The 19,941-nt window shown below is 37.0% G+C and overlaps 1 protein-coding gene across 3 annotated transcripts in view; it reads right to left on the reverse strand.

Moving 5' to 3' along the window:
- Positions 1 to 18,275, reverse strand: part of NAV3 (neuron navigator 3) — a 332,922-nt gene extending 314,647 nt beyond the window's left edge. For 2 of the 3 annotated variants that reach the window (XM_036251933.1, XM_036251932.1), the window contains exon 1: positions 17,498 to 18,275. In XM_036251933.1, the coding sequence (XP_036107826.1) occupies positions 17,498 to 17,740 (243 nt within the window). In that variant the 5' untranslated portion in view covers positions 17,741 to 18,275. The remainder of the gene's footprint in view (positions 1 to 17,497) is intronic. The other variant, XM_036251934.1, reaches the window with a different exon arrangement.
- Between the last annotated feature and the right edge of the window lie 1,666 nt (positions 18,276 to 19,941).

A 19,941-nucleotide genomic window follows, 5' to 3' on the forward strand; every position in this document is an offset into this window, starting at 1 on the left:
GTTTGAGAGCAAGAAGAAATATGTTATAGGAATACTGAGTTATAGTTTCTGACATCTGAGAAGTGGTGTGTCTTAAAGCCCTTTAAGTAAAACATATAAATTACAAGGTACCTGGCTGAATTTACTACACTACAATGGACTTGTGATTACTCAGAGGAAGATCCAGACCACACATCACCCTAGACAAGAAAAACTCTATTAACACCCATAAACCTACTTTGGCAATAGAGTGTGTACATTATTACAGAATAGAGTGATTTCACCAGTTATGTTTGAATTGACAAGCAAATCCAAGAATGCCAAGAGATTTCTGGGTGATGGAATATGACTCAAACATACTGCATCTCCTTACTGATTCTCTAGCCCAAAGCTATGGACAGCTTTCTGGGAGACTATGAGTCTTGGATTTGATGTTCAAGTCATATTCATTTTTCTAAGCAGGTATGTTAAAGTAACCAAAATAATAGTCATCAACAAGTGGGACAATCAGGTTGTAACTTTTTTATTCACTATTTAAGATAAGATGGTTTTAAGATGGTCCGTATCAATTTGCTTAGTCTTAATTTTACCAATGTAGATAAAAGAGATACATGTATTGGAAGATCCTCCAGTGTCCCTCCCATTGTGGGTTATTTTTGTTTTTATTTATTTATTTTTATCCTTTTTTTTTTTATCCTCACCTGAGGACATTTTTCCATTTTTTGTTCAGACAGAGAGGGAGGGAGAGAGAGAGAGATAGAGAGAGAGAAACATCAATGTGAAAGGGACACATTGAGTGGCTGCCACCCACACAACCCAACCAGGGCCAGGGACAAACTGCAACCAAGGTACGCGCCCCCACGGAAACCGAACCCAGGCCTCTCTGGACAGCAAGCCAACGCTCCAACCACTGAGTCAAACCGGCCAGGGATGTTTTTTTGCTTTATTGAATTTTAGAGAGAAAGGAAGTGAGAGGGAGAGAGAGACAGAACCACCGATGAGAGAGAACATCAACTGGCCACCTCCTGCATGCCCCCCACTGGGGATAGGGCCCACAACCTGGGCATGTGCCCTGACCGGGAATCAAACCGGTGACCTCTTGGTGCATGGGTCGATGCTCAACCACTGAGCCACACTGGTGGGGCTCTCTCACTGTTAATATATTATATTTGATGAGATGGGTTCAGAGACATAAGACCACCATTGAACTGGGGCAGATTTGCTCAAGATGGACTAGTATATTCCTCATGCACCACATAATGATGTTTCAGTAGAGGACAAACTGCCACATATACAACGGTTGCCCACAAGATTATAATGGAGATGAAAACCTCCATCACCTAGTGATGTCGCAGCCATCAAAACGTCATAGTGTAACATATTACTCAAGTGTTTGTGATGATACTAGTGTAAACAAACCTACTGTCCTGACAATTGTATAAAAGTATAGCTCATACAATTATAGTAGTAGGCTCTATCACCTAGGTTTCTGTATGTACACTTGGATTTTTGTGCACAGCAACATAATCATCTAATAACGTGTCTCAGAACGTACCCCTGTTGTGAAGTGGAGCATGACTGTATATTTATATAAATAAGATTTGACCTCGGATCACTGAAATAGTAGAAGTTTACCAGAAGAATAGAGGCAATATTTATGTCCAAGCAATCATGAAGAGAGTCTAGGATAGATCTTTTTTTTAAACATAAGCATAAAGCAAATCATGAGGCAAAGGAATAAAAGTACAAAATTCATTATTAGTCTTTACATTAAACAAATAGGTTAAATCCCTACTATATCCAAGACACTGTGTTACAGATCTCAGGGGGTATAAACATGAATCAAATAGGCCTCTTATTAAAGTAAGAAAGTAAGAAAATTCATTTCACTCAAATTAGGAAGAACCTTAAATGATAGCTAGGATTACAGCCACGCTAGGGAAGACTAATTTGTCAACAGTGTCTAGGAAGGACACACACACACACACACACACACACACACACACACAAAGAAAACACTACTATTATACATTCACCCCTGAGAGAGTCAAAACCTATGATCTATAAACCTCAACTAACTGGCAAGCGTAGCACAATCTCTCTTTTGGAGTATATATTAAATTGAATGGAATCATGCTGAGATAGCTGATGTTTTTGGCTTTTATTAAGGATCTTTCTCTCTGTGTACCTGGGTTCTGCCCTCTAACATAAGAGCGGCAGTGCAATTTAAATCATATAGTGTTCCAGGACATATGGCAAATGTAGCACACATTTTGTTCAGTAGATAATAAGGTAGGTACTTCTTTATCCCTTATGCCGTTGCCAGGATAAATTGTTCCAAGTGTGTAGTAAATTATGTGCTGTATTAAAAATGGTATGAGCTCATTATTCATTATTGGTAGTGGAGGACAAGTTCCTGTGTGTCTCCAACTTGACTCTTTCCAGCAGAGAAAAGGTTTTGATTTATTTGGACTAAAATACTTGAAGTACAATGGAAGAAGGGTAAGAACTTCTCACTGCTTTTCCCCATTAAGCATTCTTAGGGCAAACCTCAGAAATTATTCCACGGTATGGATCTTCATATTCACTAGTGGGCCAGCTTTGCAGCTAGTAGCAAAATACATTGGCTTAACTCAGAGCAGTCTTGTTATTTTAACATGGCTGTTTCTATTTATAAAGTTACACAATCCAGTTGGTTCCTTCTTCCTCCCTGTCTGAGACACAGTTTACAGAAAGAAACCACAGTCATTACATAATTGCATTGCCAGGAAATCCAAGTGTTTTCTGGTGGAGAGTAAAAGAACCACACCTTGACTTCTGTCTTACTCATCCTTAATCACATCTGCTCTTTGGGGGCACTTTCTCTTGGCTCGAGAATGTGCTCTGAAGTTTTACTACATTCGTTAGAAGGCTGTGCATGCTATTCTGACTATTCATGTTGTGGTGCCACAGATGTCTCAGAAATGAAATCCTGCTGCACAACAGGAAGTACCTGCTGTCAAGTCCTTGGAGAGCAGCAACACACCCAGAAGAGGGTCCAGGTGATGAGACCTTTGTGGAATATAACGAACAAAATAAGCTGATGAATAAAATAGACCCAGAGACATAGAAGTAGGGTTAAGACTGACAAACCTCAGAGGAGGGAGATGAGGGGAGAGATAAACCAAAGAACTTATGCATATAAGCACAACCAATGGACATAGACAACAATGTGGTATGTGTGTGTGTGGGGGGGGTGTCAATGGGGGAAAAAGGAGAAACATCTGTAACAAAAATAAACTAATTAAAAAAAACAAAAACAAAAAAACACTTCACACAACTGCACTTGAAAAGAAGAAGACAAAAGATAAGGCAGCCAGTGGGACTCACTCTGCCTCTCAACTTAGTGGCAGCTGCACCAGCTACTTATGTCCACATACGGTCAATATTGTGATAGGGCAGCATGGACGGGAACTTTCCCCTGGAAGGTGAAACAAGATACAAATGCAACAGAATGGACACTGTGATACGCTATCAAAGATTTTCTTACAATTCCTTGAACATGTCATTAAAACTTAGCTATGATTTGACCAAGGCTACAGAAGAGAAAGGGGTCTATCAGTGCTTGTGGTACCCACACTTTGTGTAGCATATTTTCTCAAATTTCATGCAGAATGAATTGTAGATAAAGTCAGCACCTGGCCACTTTGCCTAGAAAGACTTCTTTCCTGCTGAATCCCCTTCATTATTATCTCGCAGTTGGATTTGAGCTTCCTCACTCTCTTCATTCTTTCAGCTTGATTCACATAGACCATACATAATGGGCTAAACAAAATGTGTTCAGTGCCTGAGGGAATTAATTTTCTGCCTGGGCTCACTAGACAAAATGTGATGCAATCCCTCCTCTGAACTTAGAATGCTTCGTTATCTTGAAGGCAACTTTCCCCATCCAGAAAAAACAGAGAAGGAAAACGGGCGACCTTAAAAAACATATTTCTGAAACCTCAGATTCTCACACACACACAACTGCCTCTGATAATTTTGGGTGTAGACAGATGCTCTCTTCCTCTTTGTACTTCCCAAACATCTGTCAATGGTCTGTTGTTCAAGTGTGCACTTTCTCCCGGACCACATCCTGTCTGTCTCCTGGAGTAGAAGCACACTGCTGAAATAAAATCAAAGGCCTGTTCTTTGTTTACAGCCTCTGAAGGTGTAGAAAAGACAGACTAACTGCAGGATCTCAAGATATCACTACACTTAACTCAAGGCCCACACAACTTATGTTGGCAATTACCTGATGAACTTGAGGAACTAAGCTATGTTTGATTTATTGATAACTCTAAGCTTTTCACATAAAAGACAAGATCAAGACATCCATTATTGCTAATACTAGTAGAAGTGGTATGAATAAGGAAGAAACAACTGCAAATATTTGATTCTCATAAAAATTAATTCTTCTTTGAATAACTAAAAGCTTCACAGAAAAGTCCTTATGCCTTTGACTAAATTTAGTTTTAAATCTAGTGCTACAAATGATCTCTCTCTCTCTCTCTCTCTCTCTAATATATAAATCCCTCAGAGAATAAGCCTTTCCCCCAGATCAACAGGTCTGGACCTCTGACAGGGTAAAGATAACATTGAGACCTAACTTATATTTCAGTTCCTGAGCCCTAAGGTAGAATGACCCCTGGCTCTTTTCCCATGAGACCAGAGAGAGGGACACTGGGAAAGGTCTCAGGGCTGTCCTCAAGCCCTAAAGAAATGATTCGTTACCCTTATCTCACCTCCGACCAATCAGCTCCCAGCATAACTCCAAACCCCTCCTAACTCAGGGTGTCTTGTGATTTTTCCCTATATAATCTGTAACCTATATGCCATCAAGGAATCTGAGCTTTGGACCATTAGCTTCCCATTCTCCTGGGTGGTGTCATTCATCAATATATAGCCAAATTTGTTCACTGTGATTCTCCATGTTTAGTGTTTAGCTCTGCTAGCAATGAATGGATGAAATCTTTCTTTTCTGTTACAGAAATTACTTCTAAATTGAATAATTACTGTTAAAAAAAAGGACATGTTCCGGTAGATCTGAGTTGAGAACTGACCGTGCATGGCAATAAATCCTTAAATAACAAGATTTTTAAATCGATATCTATACAATATGTTTTTAACTACTGCAAAATTGAAATGAATAATTATACAATTATATAAAAATAAAACAATAAAATTACAGAGAGAAACAAGAAATCTGATTCAGAGATAGGGGGACCAACCCTACCAGTTTTTCTGGACTGAGAGATTCCAACAATAATCTTACAGTGCTAAAATCAGGACCGTCTCAGGGAAAACCAGTACAGTTTGGTCATCCTATGTGGATTTAATCAAAAGTTTTATTTTAATGGTTTCATATAGAACATAGGGGAATGGGGAGAAAACAATAACTAAAATCTGGAATAAAAATGTTATTGAGAAAATTGTTAAATTACAAAGCATGCCTCTACAAATGCCTCTGGGAAATATTTCTAGAAACTGACAAAGATGCGAATCTCCTGAGCAAATGTTAGCTCATGCTTTGGGCACTGATCAAAACGTCACTAGCTTACCCTTTATGTACCAGCAGTTCACAAGCTTGAATCCAAGTGTGTAGGCGACTTCGACACACATACAAAGCACCTCAGCACCAGTTCTACACACCGGCCTTACCACTAGCTTTATCCTCTTCCTTTGCTGTTTCCTCTTTGTAATCCCATTTTATTTTCTTATGTTTGAAATGTTATATATTGTATATGTGTTTTTTTATTTTAATTCTACAATATCTTTTTTTTTTTTTCAAATAAGCAGGATCTGAATCAGTGGCTCTAACCTGAACACAGATTTTGCCCCCAGGGGACAGGCAATGTCAGGAGAAACTTTTGATTTCATAACAGGAAGGAGTAAACACATTCTAAATAAAACAAACATACCCCAAATGTATAATAAAAGTTATGATCATTAAAAATCTGGATTATAATTGTTGAAATTTCTAGGTAATATTAAGTAGAAATTTAATGTTTCCAAAAAAAGAATGGATATAAATTTCTAAAAACAGGTCCAGCTGTTGCAAGTATATTTCCCACACAGCCTATCATGTTAAAATAAGCTCTTTTACATGTATAAATATGTCTACACTTTGCCTTGTACATGGTAAGTATGCAATAACTAGTGATGATGGACTAGTTGCCTGGAAGAATGATTTATAAAGATAAGTCACCTAGGATCCATAGGTAAACCTAGAAGTGGCAATTAGTATAATTTACATTTGTGAAATAGCAGCCTGGTTTTAGAAGACAATAGATCTCGCCCGATTCGGAGGGAAAGAGAGGAAAGAACATATTGTTGGAGATGATAAACCTTGTGTTCAGTCGGAGAAGGCAATAACAAGCGTAGATATCAAAGGGTCAGCCAAAGGAAGGAAGAAACAGCTATAAAAAGCAGATGGTTCTAAGAGAAAGGAAATGTGAAACAGGATCCAAAAAAATATATGGGTCAAAATAATAACATAAAAGGTTCTGGCAAAAAAAAATATCACTCTGTAGAAATTCAATAAATTGTCCAAAACATAAAGGCACAGCAAGGTTCCATTAACAATATAAGCATTCAGGGGCAATGAAGAGAATACATAAACTCTCTATATTTTTTATAGTACAAAAAGTGAGCAATTCAAATTGACTCAAGTGAAAGCTAAACAATAAATACTGTCAAAGAGAAGTAGTAGATATAGTAGAAGCAGTAGAGATAGTCACGGATGCACAAGTCAATCTAAAGACCAAAAAGTCATTTAGAAATTTGCCTTGTATTAGAAAAGAGGTTGTTCTATGTACTCTTCTTCATGGTCTGAAAGGACTGTAATATGAATTGCTTTTGTCAATACTGGCGGTGGGTTTGTCAATGATCCATTCATACATTCCCAGGTTGCTTCGGAACCAATTTGCAATGTGCTGACAGAAACTACGTGGTATTTCTAGGCCAGAAGAGCAGATAACCCCCTCACACAACTATGTAGCCACCCATCTGACAACACCCAGAAGCCAGCAAATGCTTCCTTCCCACTGTGACGCCTGACTTGACCCCGATACTTTAAACTTCCCTTCTAGAATTCCAATCTTACCCTGCCTTGGCCTTTCTGGTTCCCAGCTTCACGGACAGTTTCCAAGTCCAGCAAGAGAAGAATGCTAAAAACTGAGCAGTCAAGCAAGTAGAAACAAGGGCACAGGACCAAGAGAGGGTTGCTTCAGGATGTTAGTTTGGATCAGCAGATTGAGGAAGTGAGCAAAATCACGAGGAGGGGAGCAGCGGAAGGACTCATGAGACCCAGTGAATTTTTTATATGATACTTTTGTGTAGATTGCCCTGGTCTATTTTAAAAGCTGGGTTACGACAAGGTATTTTCTTTCTATACATTGAGTAACTTGAGTCTAAATATGGTCCTCCAATTATTCAATGTTTTGTTTTTAAAGACACATTCCTACAATTCAGAACAACTTCTTGGCAATCTGGAAAACACTCTGGGCACCTTAGAATATTTTTAATATGGTCAATTTTTGCTTAATCTTCCACATCTGACTACTCAGGCAGTCTCTGGCTAACTAAATGCTCGCTAAAGTTCACCAAACCATTTCGCTTCATTTCTGGGCACACAGCTAAACTATATCTCCTAGTCCTTCTTGCACTGAGGTATCCTCGTAGGACTCACTTCTGACCAGTAGAACTGAGCAGATGTGATGTATGAAATTTCTAAACCTCTTATAAAATTCTCCATTTTCTCTCTCTCACTGATGGCTGGCGAGAGGTAGGATGATAGAATCACAAGCTGGAAGGAACCTGGTTTCCTGGGTCACCATAAGCATATATCAGCACCCTTTTTCTATAAAGGGTCAGATAATAAATACTTGAGTCTTTGCAGGCCACACAGCCTCTATTGTAACTACTCCACGCTGCTGCCTTAGCATAAAAGCAGCCATGGATAACACACAAGCCAGCATCAAGGCCGTGTTCCAATAAAACTTGTCTTGATAAAACAGGGCACCAGCTCAGATCTGACCTATGGGCCATAGTTTGTCAACCCCTGACTATCTGGAACAGCTAAAAGATGAAAACCAAACTGCTAGTGTGGTAAGCCACTGAAACCTTGAGTCTGTCTGTTACAGAATTTAGTATTACCTTAACTGACACAAAGACATGTTTATGTCCTCTAATACATTTCATAATAGACAGTTACAAACCTGCCCACCACAGGTTTCAGGTTTTACAAAAGAGTCCTTTACCATACCAAATACATGAAAAAGAGACGGCCTGTTGTTTTTGTTAGTTTGGCTTGGATTTGTTTTCTTTTATGGAGGCTGCATCATGTCATTTTATGGGGAATCTGGTAAAATTTAGCCACTGCCCTCTCATGGGTGATTTTATGTCCAGGCAGAATTGCAACACTTTTTAACAAATCATTCCATTACCTGGAAAACACGGGGGAAATCCTGCCATGTATCCAACTAATGAACTCTCCCACAGATATTGAATTTCTCAATGGGCCCCAGTGACTAGGAATCCAAAGAAAAACATTTCTTATAACAAAAATGGAACAACTGTGGGGACTGGGGAAGAGGAAGAGTTCAAAGAAATTTGTCAAAGATTAATTCAGTAATCCTGGCAGGAACCTGTGGTTTTCTTATTATGTGACTCAGTATCCACACAGAGAGACAAGAATAACATTGATTTTGACTGTGGTTTATAAATTGCTGTGAGAGAGAGCCAGAGAGGAAGATGAACATTTAGGACATAGGAGTCAAACTGACCTAGGCTGAAATTCCTGCTCCACCCTAGCACCAATCTGAGCTCCGTTTCTACATATGTTGAATTAGAATAATAATAAATTAAGTATAGCATCTAGCATGTGGTGGGTACGCACAACGTTTTAGGAATTATCACTAGTTTAAGTGGTTACTTGCTGCCAAGTTCACAAATGATCATTTCCAAGTAAACTGTAAGTTTTCGTTTGAAGAAAAATACAGTTATCCTTCAAGACTTGGAATTTTGTGGATCGTTGATATTTAATGAGTGAATATGAACATCTACAGCTTCATTTACTAAACTTAACCCTCATCTATTGCTCCATCTTAGTATTTTAGTCAACATTTTGCTCCATCACACCCTCCTTCTTTTCCATAGTTTTGAACTCTCTCCCTTACTGAATCTTTCCATGTTTCATTTTCTTTCTAAAATATAGGCTTAATCATGTCACTTTGACATCCTCTCCTTATCTTCTACAGAGTAAGTCCAAACTCCCTCCTGGACACTTAATGCCCATCTTCCTTCCGCCTCAACTCAACTTCATCTGTCTCAGTCAATTACATCCTACACGCTAGGATGTAATAATCTGTGGCTTTCTAAACACAGCACAGTATTAAATACCTTGGTAAATGCTATTCTATCTAAGACATTCTTTTTATCATATTTATTGGGCTGAATCAAATTAATTCCTCAAAACATGGTTGAAATGTTAATTTCCTCATATATAGAAAATTAATCATGGCCTCCTCTGCTCTACTTCCAAATCTTAATATTATTAATCTTTGTAGTAAACCATTAGATACTTTTATAACATTGTAGTAGGTAAAAAATGTTGACCATTAATTATATACTAGGCATTCTGTTGGCATATAGTTTATATGCAATATCTCATTTACTCTTCACAGTAATTTTATGGGGTAGTTTATACTACTGTCCTCATTTTATAGACAAATAAACAGATACTTAAGTATTAACTGATTTGCCAAGTTCACTTTGCCAGTAAATACTGGCGCATTCTAAGAAGAGAACTGTGGTCAGCAGATGTCAAATGCTGCAAACAGGATGAAAGCAAAAGATAAAATGTTAACCAAGAAGAGATGTCTTCTCAAAAGCCACTGGTAACCTCTAGGAAAACAGAAGTCAGAGATCAGGAAAAACAAGCCAAAAAAAAAAAAGGAAAATAAGGCCAATGCAAAGCTTGGAATAGTGGCAATGAATACAAACTACTCTTTCAAGAAATGTATCTAGGAAGTTGGAAGGACAGCGATCATCTGAAGCAGGGTGAAGAATATTACTAATTGTTATCATTATTATTATTAAATATTAGAAACCTGATCATTTTGGGGAGCTGATTTTAAAGCAGTGTTTTTCAACTGGGTTTGATTTTTCCCTCCACCTAGATACATTTCCCATCTGGAGATTTTCTTTTTTGCAATTTTTACTAATTTATTTTTGTTATAGATGTTTCTCCCCCCCCCCCACCCCACCCCCCAGACACCTTCCTCCTGGTCCTGTGCAGACATTTTTGGTTGTCACAAATGAAGGATGCTACTGGCATGTAGTAGGCAGTGGCATGGACGCTGCTAAATATTCTATAATACTACTGCCCCCACAACACAGAATTACCTGGTCCAAAATGTCACTAGCACCAAGTTTAAAAAATCCTGTTCCACAGGATCCACTGTAGAGGAAGGAATTGAGGAAAAATAAGAGAAATGTCATCATGGATAGGACAAAATTGGGGAGAGAAAAAGAGCAGATAATAAAAAATGTTACCCTTAGAAAAGTGTTATAAGAAATCTGTTACCCTAATTTTATTTTATTTTTTTTTACAGATACAGAGGTTGAAGTTCAAAGAGCTTAAATGACTTATTTTTTTTCAGGATCTAACAGAGATTTAATTCAAATCTTTGAGCTCCTATTTTGATGGGTTTTTTTGTTTGTTTGTTTGCTTGCTTGCTTGCTTGTTTGTTTTTTTAATTATGTCACCTAATAATTTAAGTTCAAGACTGACTGAGAGTAATTGTCAGAGATGTGATATTATTTCAGCCATGGAGCAATTATTTTGCTTACAAATTCGGGACATAACTATTAATTTCATGTTTCCATAAATAATATATTTTGCCTTCCTTCTTATTAAAGGAAAGAAAGATATATACAGGGAAGGAAGCAAACAAGAAGAATGTGTTTGGCAAACTGGCATCAAATATACATACAATATTGACACTCGAAGAACAATAAAAATTTTGTATGCGATTTTCAGTAACATTCAATCCTATATAATTTACACCAGAATTTTTGGTAGTTTCATAGTATGAAGCGTGAGACATAATTCTTCAAAGACTTTGTAAAGCACCAACTAAAATAACAGAGACTAGCATTAGGATGCCACATTTCTACCAATTGTTGCTCAAGGGAAGTACAGGAATGACACTGAAAAGCTTAGCCTTTTGTCAGCCGAGACCATGGAAATTTCAAGAATCATTGCAACAAGTCTTCGCACCCTGCTACCACAAAGGCAAAAACAATGCAGACGACCCTTTAACACTTTCACCATGAAACCTGGAGCATAAGCCCTAAGTAAGAAAAGGCATAATCATGTTTCTTTAAATACAAATATGTAAATGTGCAAGCACAGCAGAAACAGGCAACGCGGGCTGGTCATCCAGGGACCGGAGGGCTGACCTATGCAGCAGTCGGCCTGGCCAGCTCTGGAAATGCTACCACGTGAGCAAGCCAGCAGGGCTGTCAGCAGCCCTCAGCAATCGGACGTCTTCTCCAAGGAGGAAACAGCTGGAGGCCAGAGCCAGTCCTCCACTCCATTGACATCTGTTTCTTTATTTCTATCTTGGGGTTTCCTTTATTTATTTCTGTTACTCAAACAATTCGATAGAGATTATGTGTCAACTTAATTGTCTTCTCCTGATAATTCTAGGCTCTTGTGCATACCAGTGATTTATTTGTAATCAGCTAGCAATGTTAATTCAATATGTAAAACAAAATTTACTAGTATATGTAGAAATCAAGTCACTCAGTAGCTCTCTTCTTCTCTTCCCCTGACCCAGCAGAAGTCTTCATTGTTGCAGTGTCACTGGTTAAGAGTGACATTGTCTTGGAGCCACACAGCATTGGTGTGAATCCATATTCTACCATACTCTAGCATGGGGAGACACTGTAAGTCATTTCACCACTCTGGGTCTCAGTTTCTTCATCTGTACAATGGGAATAATAACAGTGCCTAGATCACACGGCTATTGTGAGGACTGAATGGGATACTTTGTAAAGTACTTAGCTCAGTACCTGATATATATCAAGCTTCTATATACAGTAGTTAATATTAGTACCTCTCTGCTGTGATTTGTCCTAAATATCATTGACAGTATAATTTTTAAATTCATTCTTACATAAGAACCTTCCTATAATGAAGTCGGCCCCCATCTATAATCTGACCCAAAAATGTTCATTTCCACAAACTGCTCAAATTATAATGGGTTACTCACTGGGTATTCTTCTATGCAAACTTGTGCTCAAAAGAGTGCATTTTTCTTTCTATATGAGTCCTATCTGCCCATTAAATTCCAGCTACTTGATGAAGGTGGTTTTTTTTTTTAATGCTCCATCCAAACAGAATTTTTGTCAGACTTAAAATCCTACAAAAGAACTCCCCTCATTAGAAATATTATTCATACAACATATTTGCTTGTCTATCACTATGTTTTAAAAAATATTCAGTTTAATGCTTTTCAGTATCTTAGGTTGTCTAAGCATTAGTGTTAGCAAGGTGTAAACAAAACAGTAAGAAACAATCTCTACCTTGGTTATCCTTGACTACTAGAGTAAGAAAACATCCATACTACCAGGTAAATAAATAAATGCCACTGCTTTTTAAAGAATTTTCTTTAGTTATCCTCAATTGGATATACATTTCCCTTCCTTTTAACTTCCATAACAATTTGTTTATTCTTTTCTTTGACTTTTGAACTGTCTTAATGAGTGAGAGAGATATAGAAGATAGGGTATACTTAAAAAAATTTTTTAAATAAATGTATATACGTATATACAGCAATTAAGTTGTGAGAGTGTAATACAATATATATTTTTTAAAAAAGGCTTTGTTGGGACAAACTTAAATAAAAATCCTGGATTTGGGTACTAGTTAAATGTCTGATTTTAGGACTGTCCCCTACTCTATAATAAGCCTCAGTTGACTTCTCTGTAAATGTGGGAATAATGCCTTCCTTGAAATGTGAGAATAAAATGAAAATTTTCCTATAAAGTACTTGGTAAATGCTCAAAAACTTAACTGCTTTCTAGAATAATGTGTAGAAAAAAATCTTGAGTTTGCACAGGTAATTCAAGAGGGGAGGACTGGGTGAGCCCAACACCGGAAAGAGTTAGAAATGAGAACAGAGGTAGAAGGGAGGTGGCAGACGGAGCAGAAAGGACGACAGGGGCTGAAAAGTGAAGACCAGAAAAGAAGTTCTCAGCAGTGGTGTGGCCAAGGAACCTTCATGAACAGGGATGTCCAATGCTGAATTGTGTGTTACTTGCTGAACCTGGACAAAGTAGTACCCTCTTTCTTAACCTTACTCTCCAGATTACGTACGATGTCAAAGCAAAGTGACTCTTCCCCTCATTTGGGTGAATGACCAGGAAGAATGGAAAAATAAAACCATATTAGGAGAGACATTAGAAAATTCAAGAAAAGCTAGAAATCAAACAAGACAGCTAGAGAAAATATGAGTCACAGATATCGTGGTAGTTTTTCCAAATGTATGTGACATGGAATCTGGGACTAAGGTTATTAATTTGTTATAGACACAGTGAGACTAAGTAGTCTGAAGACTCCGGGACACCCAGGAAGGGTGCATCTGGAACGAAGCAGCCAGTTGCTGCTATTATAGAAGAGGAGCTGATAATAATTGGGAGACTAAAATGCTTGAATGAAGAAATTGTAAAATGTGAAAAGTAACTCAAGTCTTTTCATTAAGCAGGATGCTGAGGGTGTTGGAGGGATATAGTGAAGCACCCAGGAGAAGAGACCAGTTTGGAATTATGGCAATAATTGACAGAAAACTCAATAAGAACCAAAGCATGAAGATGTGTAAAGGGTGATAAATCCAAGCTATAAAATAGAAACAAATCTCCAATTTCTAGAAATTATGGGATGTGAGGTAGTGATGTGTATTACCAGATATTGAACTTGGGATTTAAAATTAGATGACTGGAATGATGGCATTTATACTAATCAAAAACAAGGATAGGAGAAGGTTTCTATCATACATTTGTCTGACACATATATAGGTTCATTCTCCCTAACCAGACTGTGAGGCTGTTTGGTGCAAGGACTAGCAGAGAATTCCACATAAATGTTTTTTTAATGACCGCCATCTATTGTGGATATTACCCTCGGTCTCTTTTTCCTTAGAAATAGAACCTATAATTTTTAGCTGCGCACATAGAATAAAAACTACATTTAGCTTCCTAGAATAAAAACTACATTTTCTAGTTTTCATTGCCCAGATAAGGCCTTGAAACTATAAACAGGCCAATGGAGTGTGAAAGAATCCTTAATGAACTACGATACGTCTTTTTAATTGAATGGAACTCAATTGTCCACTCAAGACCGAGAGAGAGATTACACAAACAGATGATGGTGGACAAAACAGAGAGCCTGGTTCCCTAACAACGTCATGCAGTCACCCTACCAACCGCAGACTCTTACTTCTGCTCATCCTTTACCTGAAAAAGAAATAAACTCCTATCTTATTCACGCTATTGTTAGGCTGAGTTTTCTATTTGCAGCCAAAATCTAATTTTCTCTAATACAACTACCTGATCATTTTGTTATTTTCTTCAGTTCTATTTTTTCAAAAGTTATAAATATCTTTAAATATACTTTTCACATATAAAAATATTTTGAAGTGCTAACCAGGCAATCTTTACATTTGTTTGAAAAAGTCTTTAATATGAAAAGTAGCATGGTAAAAACAAAAACAAAAAAAAAACAACTCTATAAATACAACACTGCTTGCCACACAGAGTCTTATTGGGATATTAGATGTGTGACTGATATGTCTGCTAACCAGATATCAACCAAAATTCTATTGAAAATAGTACTTACAGTGGCCAAGTGTTAGGCCAAAGCCAGTTATCAAAGTGAAAGTTTGACTAAACCTGCAGAAATAATAGCAAAGTCAGCAGTGAAAAGGGTCTATCTATTCTTTCCATATAATCCAGACAAGTCATTGTGGGTACACAGAACAGAGTTATATTGTGTTCACATTTAATTATTTGAATACAGTTAAATAATTTTAGTCTTCTGTTGATAATTTACACTTCCCTACTTTTACCCTGAATTACTTACATTGGACTGAAAACTATAAATCCATAATTAATTATTTTCTGATTTTTCTTACATTTGGCAATGCTTTTTTAAAACATCAAAGGAATAATATAATTTTAGAGCCAGAAGTACTTTAAAAATCATCCATTCCAAACACTATGTTTTATTGATCCAATGGGACTAAAGAACTTAAGTCTTTCTCAGAACGACTGTTAGTTCATCCATTACCTCATTCATTCATGTATTCATCCAGTCAATTACTATTAAATTCTTATGCCTAAAGCATTGTGGAAAAAGAGCTGGAGCACAGAATAAGGTCCAGCTATCTATATGTTCAATTTAGTTGGATGAGAAATAAATTATCCAGATAATTAAAATACAATATAGGTAAATATGCAGTATTACTATAGACAACGGATCACAGGAGAGGGAAGGAGGAAGGGTGTAGCTAGCAAAGATTTTATTAAGAAAGTTGTAGTTGGGGCTGCACCTTGGAGAATTTTAACAGGTGAAAATAGAATGAACACTTCAGACAAAAGGGGTGGTTTTCTTATTAAGATGTAGAATTGATATCTATATGAAGTGTTTTTCTTTTTTCCTTTTTTCCTGTTTTCATGCCTCTGGTTCTATTTTATTTGTTAGTTTACTTTGCTCATTAGATTTCACATATAAGTAAGACCATGTGATATTTGTCTTTCTCTAATTGGCTTATTTCCCTTAGCATAATACTCTCCAGGTCCCTCCACGCTGTCTCAAAGGGTAATAGATCTTTCTTTTTTATGGCTGCATAGTATTCCATTATGTAGATCTTAGTGATTATAAATAATGCTGCTATGAACATAGAGGTGCATACATTATTTCTGATTGGTGTTTCAGACTTCTTAGGATATATTCCTAGAAGTGGGATCACTGGGTCAAATGGCAGTTCCATTTTTATTTTTTTGAGGAAACTCCCCCACTGTTTTCCATAGTGGTTGCACCAGTCTGCATTCCCACCAGCAGTGTACTAGAGTTCCCTTTTTTGCACACCCTCACCAGCACTTGTTTGTTGATTTATTGATGGTTGTCATTCTGGCAGGTATAAGGTGATACCTCATTGTAATTTTAAGTTGCATCTCTCTGATTAGTGATGTTGAGCATTTCTTCATATATCTCTTGGCCATTTCTATATCCTCTTTGGAAACATGTCTATTCAGGTCCTATGCCCATTTCTTAACTGGGTTGTCTTCCTTTTGTTGAGTTGTGTGAGTACTTTATATATTTTGGAAATTAACCCCTTATCAGATGTATTACTGGCAAGTATGTTCTCCCATAGAGTCGATTACCTTTTCATTTTGATGCTGGTTTCTTTTGCTGTGCAGAAGCTGTTTTGTTAGATGTAGTCCCATTTGTTTATTCTTTCCTTTGTTTCTCTTACCCTAGGCGATGTATCAGTGAAAATTCTACTACGTGAGATGCCTGAGATTTTGCTGCCTATGAAACTAGACCACCAGCTTACACCATACACAAGAATAATCTCAAAATGGATAAAAGCCTTCAGTTATTTTTAAATTACATTTTGGTGGGACAGCAAAATCAAACCATTCCCTAAGAAACCAGATGTAAGAATTGTTACTTTGGAAAGCTTGACATCATAGTTAAAGCTGCATGAAAAAGTGATGTTTACCAAGTACAAATGAATCCCCCTGAAGTTCATCAGGTGAAGGGCCAGACTACGCTGAAACATCTGGAGAAAATGATTGTAGCATGGCTTAAAAACCAAGAGTATGAGCTACTACTCACAAAATGTATAAATTAAATGACTGAAAAATATGTCAGTAATAAGTAAAACAGTAGGGTTTCAATTTACAAGTGAAAATCCAGACAAATGTACAGTATCAAGAAAAATGATATTCCATTTTCTTCTATATTGCAATGAATTAAGCAGTCTAGGATACACAGATTCAAATAGAAAGTGTTTAAGATGCAAATGACATTTAGAGAAAAATGATGATATCTCTATGAACTTTTACAAATAAATCCCCTTTAACATTATAAAATGCATGAGAAATAGGTCCCCTTCTTTTCATATTTGTGATTGGTTCAGTTATCAGTAATACAGCAATGTCTAGGACTAACTAGGCATTTCATCCATGAGTAGTACTAGGTGATAACAACTTACGCATATTCAGAGAATTCAGTTCAAGGCTTTTACAATTATAAACTATAAGTACAGATTTACATAGGCTAAATATTCAGCTTTTCAGCTATACCAACTAGTTACTTTCTTACTTTCCTCTGCTAGACACCATTTCACAACATGCTTTATATTGCACGTAAAAGGAAATTTGCATTTTAGTTGCATAAATTTACAGGTAACCTCCAGCCACTAACCTTGCTGTCTTCTGTCTCCTTAGCTTTCCCCTGGAGGGGATTCTTCTCTCCAAATTCACAGGTTGATTTGAATGTGAGCTGATAAGAAAGCATTGAGCTCTCCCTTGCAGTAAGTTCCAAAGGTCTTGAAGAATAGTGCTGTGACCCAGTAGTGCCAAGATTTGGTATCGGAAGAGCAGCGTGAACAGGCTTTGACCCAACAGCTGGCTGCCTCAGTTTTGAGGCAACCCCAAGTACAGGCATGGCTTCTATAAAAGTATCTTCTTGCTGCCAAAGAAAATGCTTCTAACCTCAGTCTGGTAGACTCCAACTTTACTATTTCCAGAACAAATACTTTAAACAAAACTAGCAGTCATCATGATTAAAAAAAAAAAAGTACTAATAATATAACTTTCAGGAAGAGGCAACACAACTTCCCTTCATCTTCAGTTAAGTATCTTTCTTTCTTGCTGGCTCAAATTCATTCTCATTCTCTCTCTCTCCTCTCTCTCTCTCTCTCTCTCTCTCTCTCTCTCTCTCTCTCTCTCTCGTGACTCACTGTCTATGTAATATTAAATACTCCTTTGGGGAGTAAACTTTTCTTAAAGGTAACTGCTAGAAAGATCCTTCTTTAGGATAAAGAACCCCTAGCTTTACTTTTTCTTCTCACTACAGCAGTCTGAGTCTGAGCACTGAGACTGAAAAAGAGGAGAAAAACAAAAGGAAAAGTCCTTCAGTCCAATTGTCAAAACAGCCAAAAGACCACAACAGTGGAAGGACAGGCGTTCTTCCTGACTTCAGAAATAACCAGCCTACATTCTTTTTTTTTTAAGAAAATCGTATTTCCCCCAGCTTAAAAAAAAGAAAAAGAAAAGAAAATTGGACACGATTAATGGCCAAAACAAACAGCTGTTGGAAGAACTTTTAGCCCGGAAACAATCTCAGTAATGAAGCTGTTTGTCTGATTTCCAGCTATTTTTCACATCTGACAGCCATGAACCACGGTGTTCATTCTGTTTTATCCCATGAAATCAGGTTAAACTCGTGCAATAGTGCAACTAGCTGAAGCTGCTAAATCATTCAGCAGACCACGCCTGCTCAGGTTATGAAAATATAGTAAATAGAGAGAACAGGTCACTAGATACAGAGATATCACTGTGTCTAAATTTAGTAATGATAACAATATTGGTAGCTAATACATATATATAGAATGTAATACATAGCAGTTACTGGCTAAGCACTTTTTGCATTATCCTATTTAATCAATGGATGACTCAAGAACAGGCACATTTATTTTCTCCACCTTATAGAAAGGGTAACTCCAACTCATTTGACTCATTTGACCAAAAGCATGCAGTTAGAAAGTGGAAGAGCCTGTATAATCGAAAGAGTCATTTTAAAAACCATCTTAGAAATAATTTATAACCACATAATTACTCAAGTTTATTCAATACAACTTAAAATCCTAAGTTTCTAAAAAGTATCCAAATGTATACTCAATGAATATGTACAATGCAGCTCCTGTCCATAAAAGTATTTTATTTTATATTTTTTAATCCTCATCCAAGGATATTTTTCCATTTATCTGCAGATAGAGTGGGAGGGAGATAGAGGGAGAAAGGGAGAGAGAGAGAAACATCGACATGAGAGGGACATATCCACTGGTTGCCTCCCGCATGGCCCTGACAAGGGCCAGGACAAACTGCAACCGAGGTACATGCCCTTTCGAACCTGTGACTCATTGGTCCATGGGTTGACTGACACTCTACCACTGAGCCAAACTGGCCAGGGCCATAAAAGTATTTTATTATAATAAGATTGTATTTCGTCTCTAATAAAAGTATGTCAGAATTGGCAATAAAAGCAAGGGGTAAGTTTTGAAAAAAACTTTTGACACATATGCATAATTGTCTTCAAAGTAGGTACACTTGATAATGGGTACACAGAGAAATTGCCCTATTGTTCAGTAAATATAGTTATGTGACAGTGTTGAGATTTCATTAACAATTTCTAACTAATATCAGGAATTGATTTGATTTCATATTCCTCATATTTTTGTTTAAAAATTCTGTAAGACACAGATTTACCCCTTTTTTTCCCTTTATTTTCTTTAGAAAAATCTATGTTATGTTTATCAAATATTTTAAGAATTAGTAATACTGCAAGTGAAGTTCCTAAAAAAATGGGTGAACATTTAGTATGTGTTCAATAAATGGTAGCAATTATGAGACTCATACATTCCTATAGAAAATATGTCTCTACAGTTAAAGAAATGATTTTTGTGCCTACTATTTTCAGCTCCAAAATTATGTACTTGTTAGTAAAGGGGTGATATCTCACTGGTGGTAAAGAAATGACATGATAACCCCGAGAAAATAAGTTACTTTATAATTTACAAGCCATTTAACACACTATCCATTCCAAAGACTATACGATATTACAGATCCAGAGATGTTCAAATTCCT

The sequence above is a fragment of the Molossus molossus genome, unplaced genomic scaffold (assembly GCF_014108415.1).
Source record: "Molossus molossus isolate mMolMol1 unplaced genomic scaffold, mMolMol1.p scaffold_m16_p_10, whole genome shotgun sequence".
Lineage (NCBI taxonomy): Eukaryota > Metazoa > Chordata > Mammalia > Chiroptera > Molossidae > Molossus > Molossus molossus.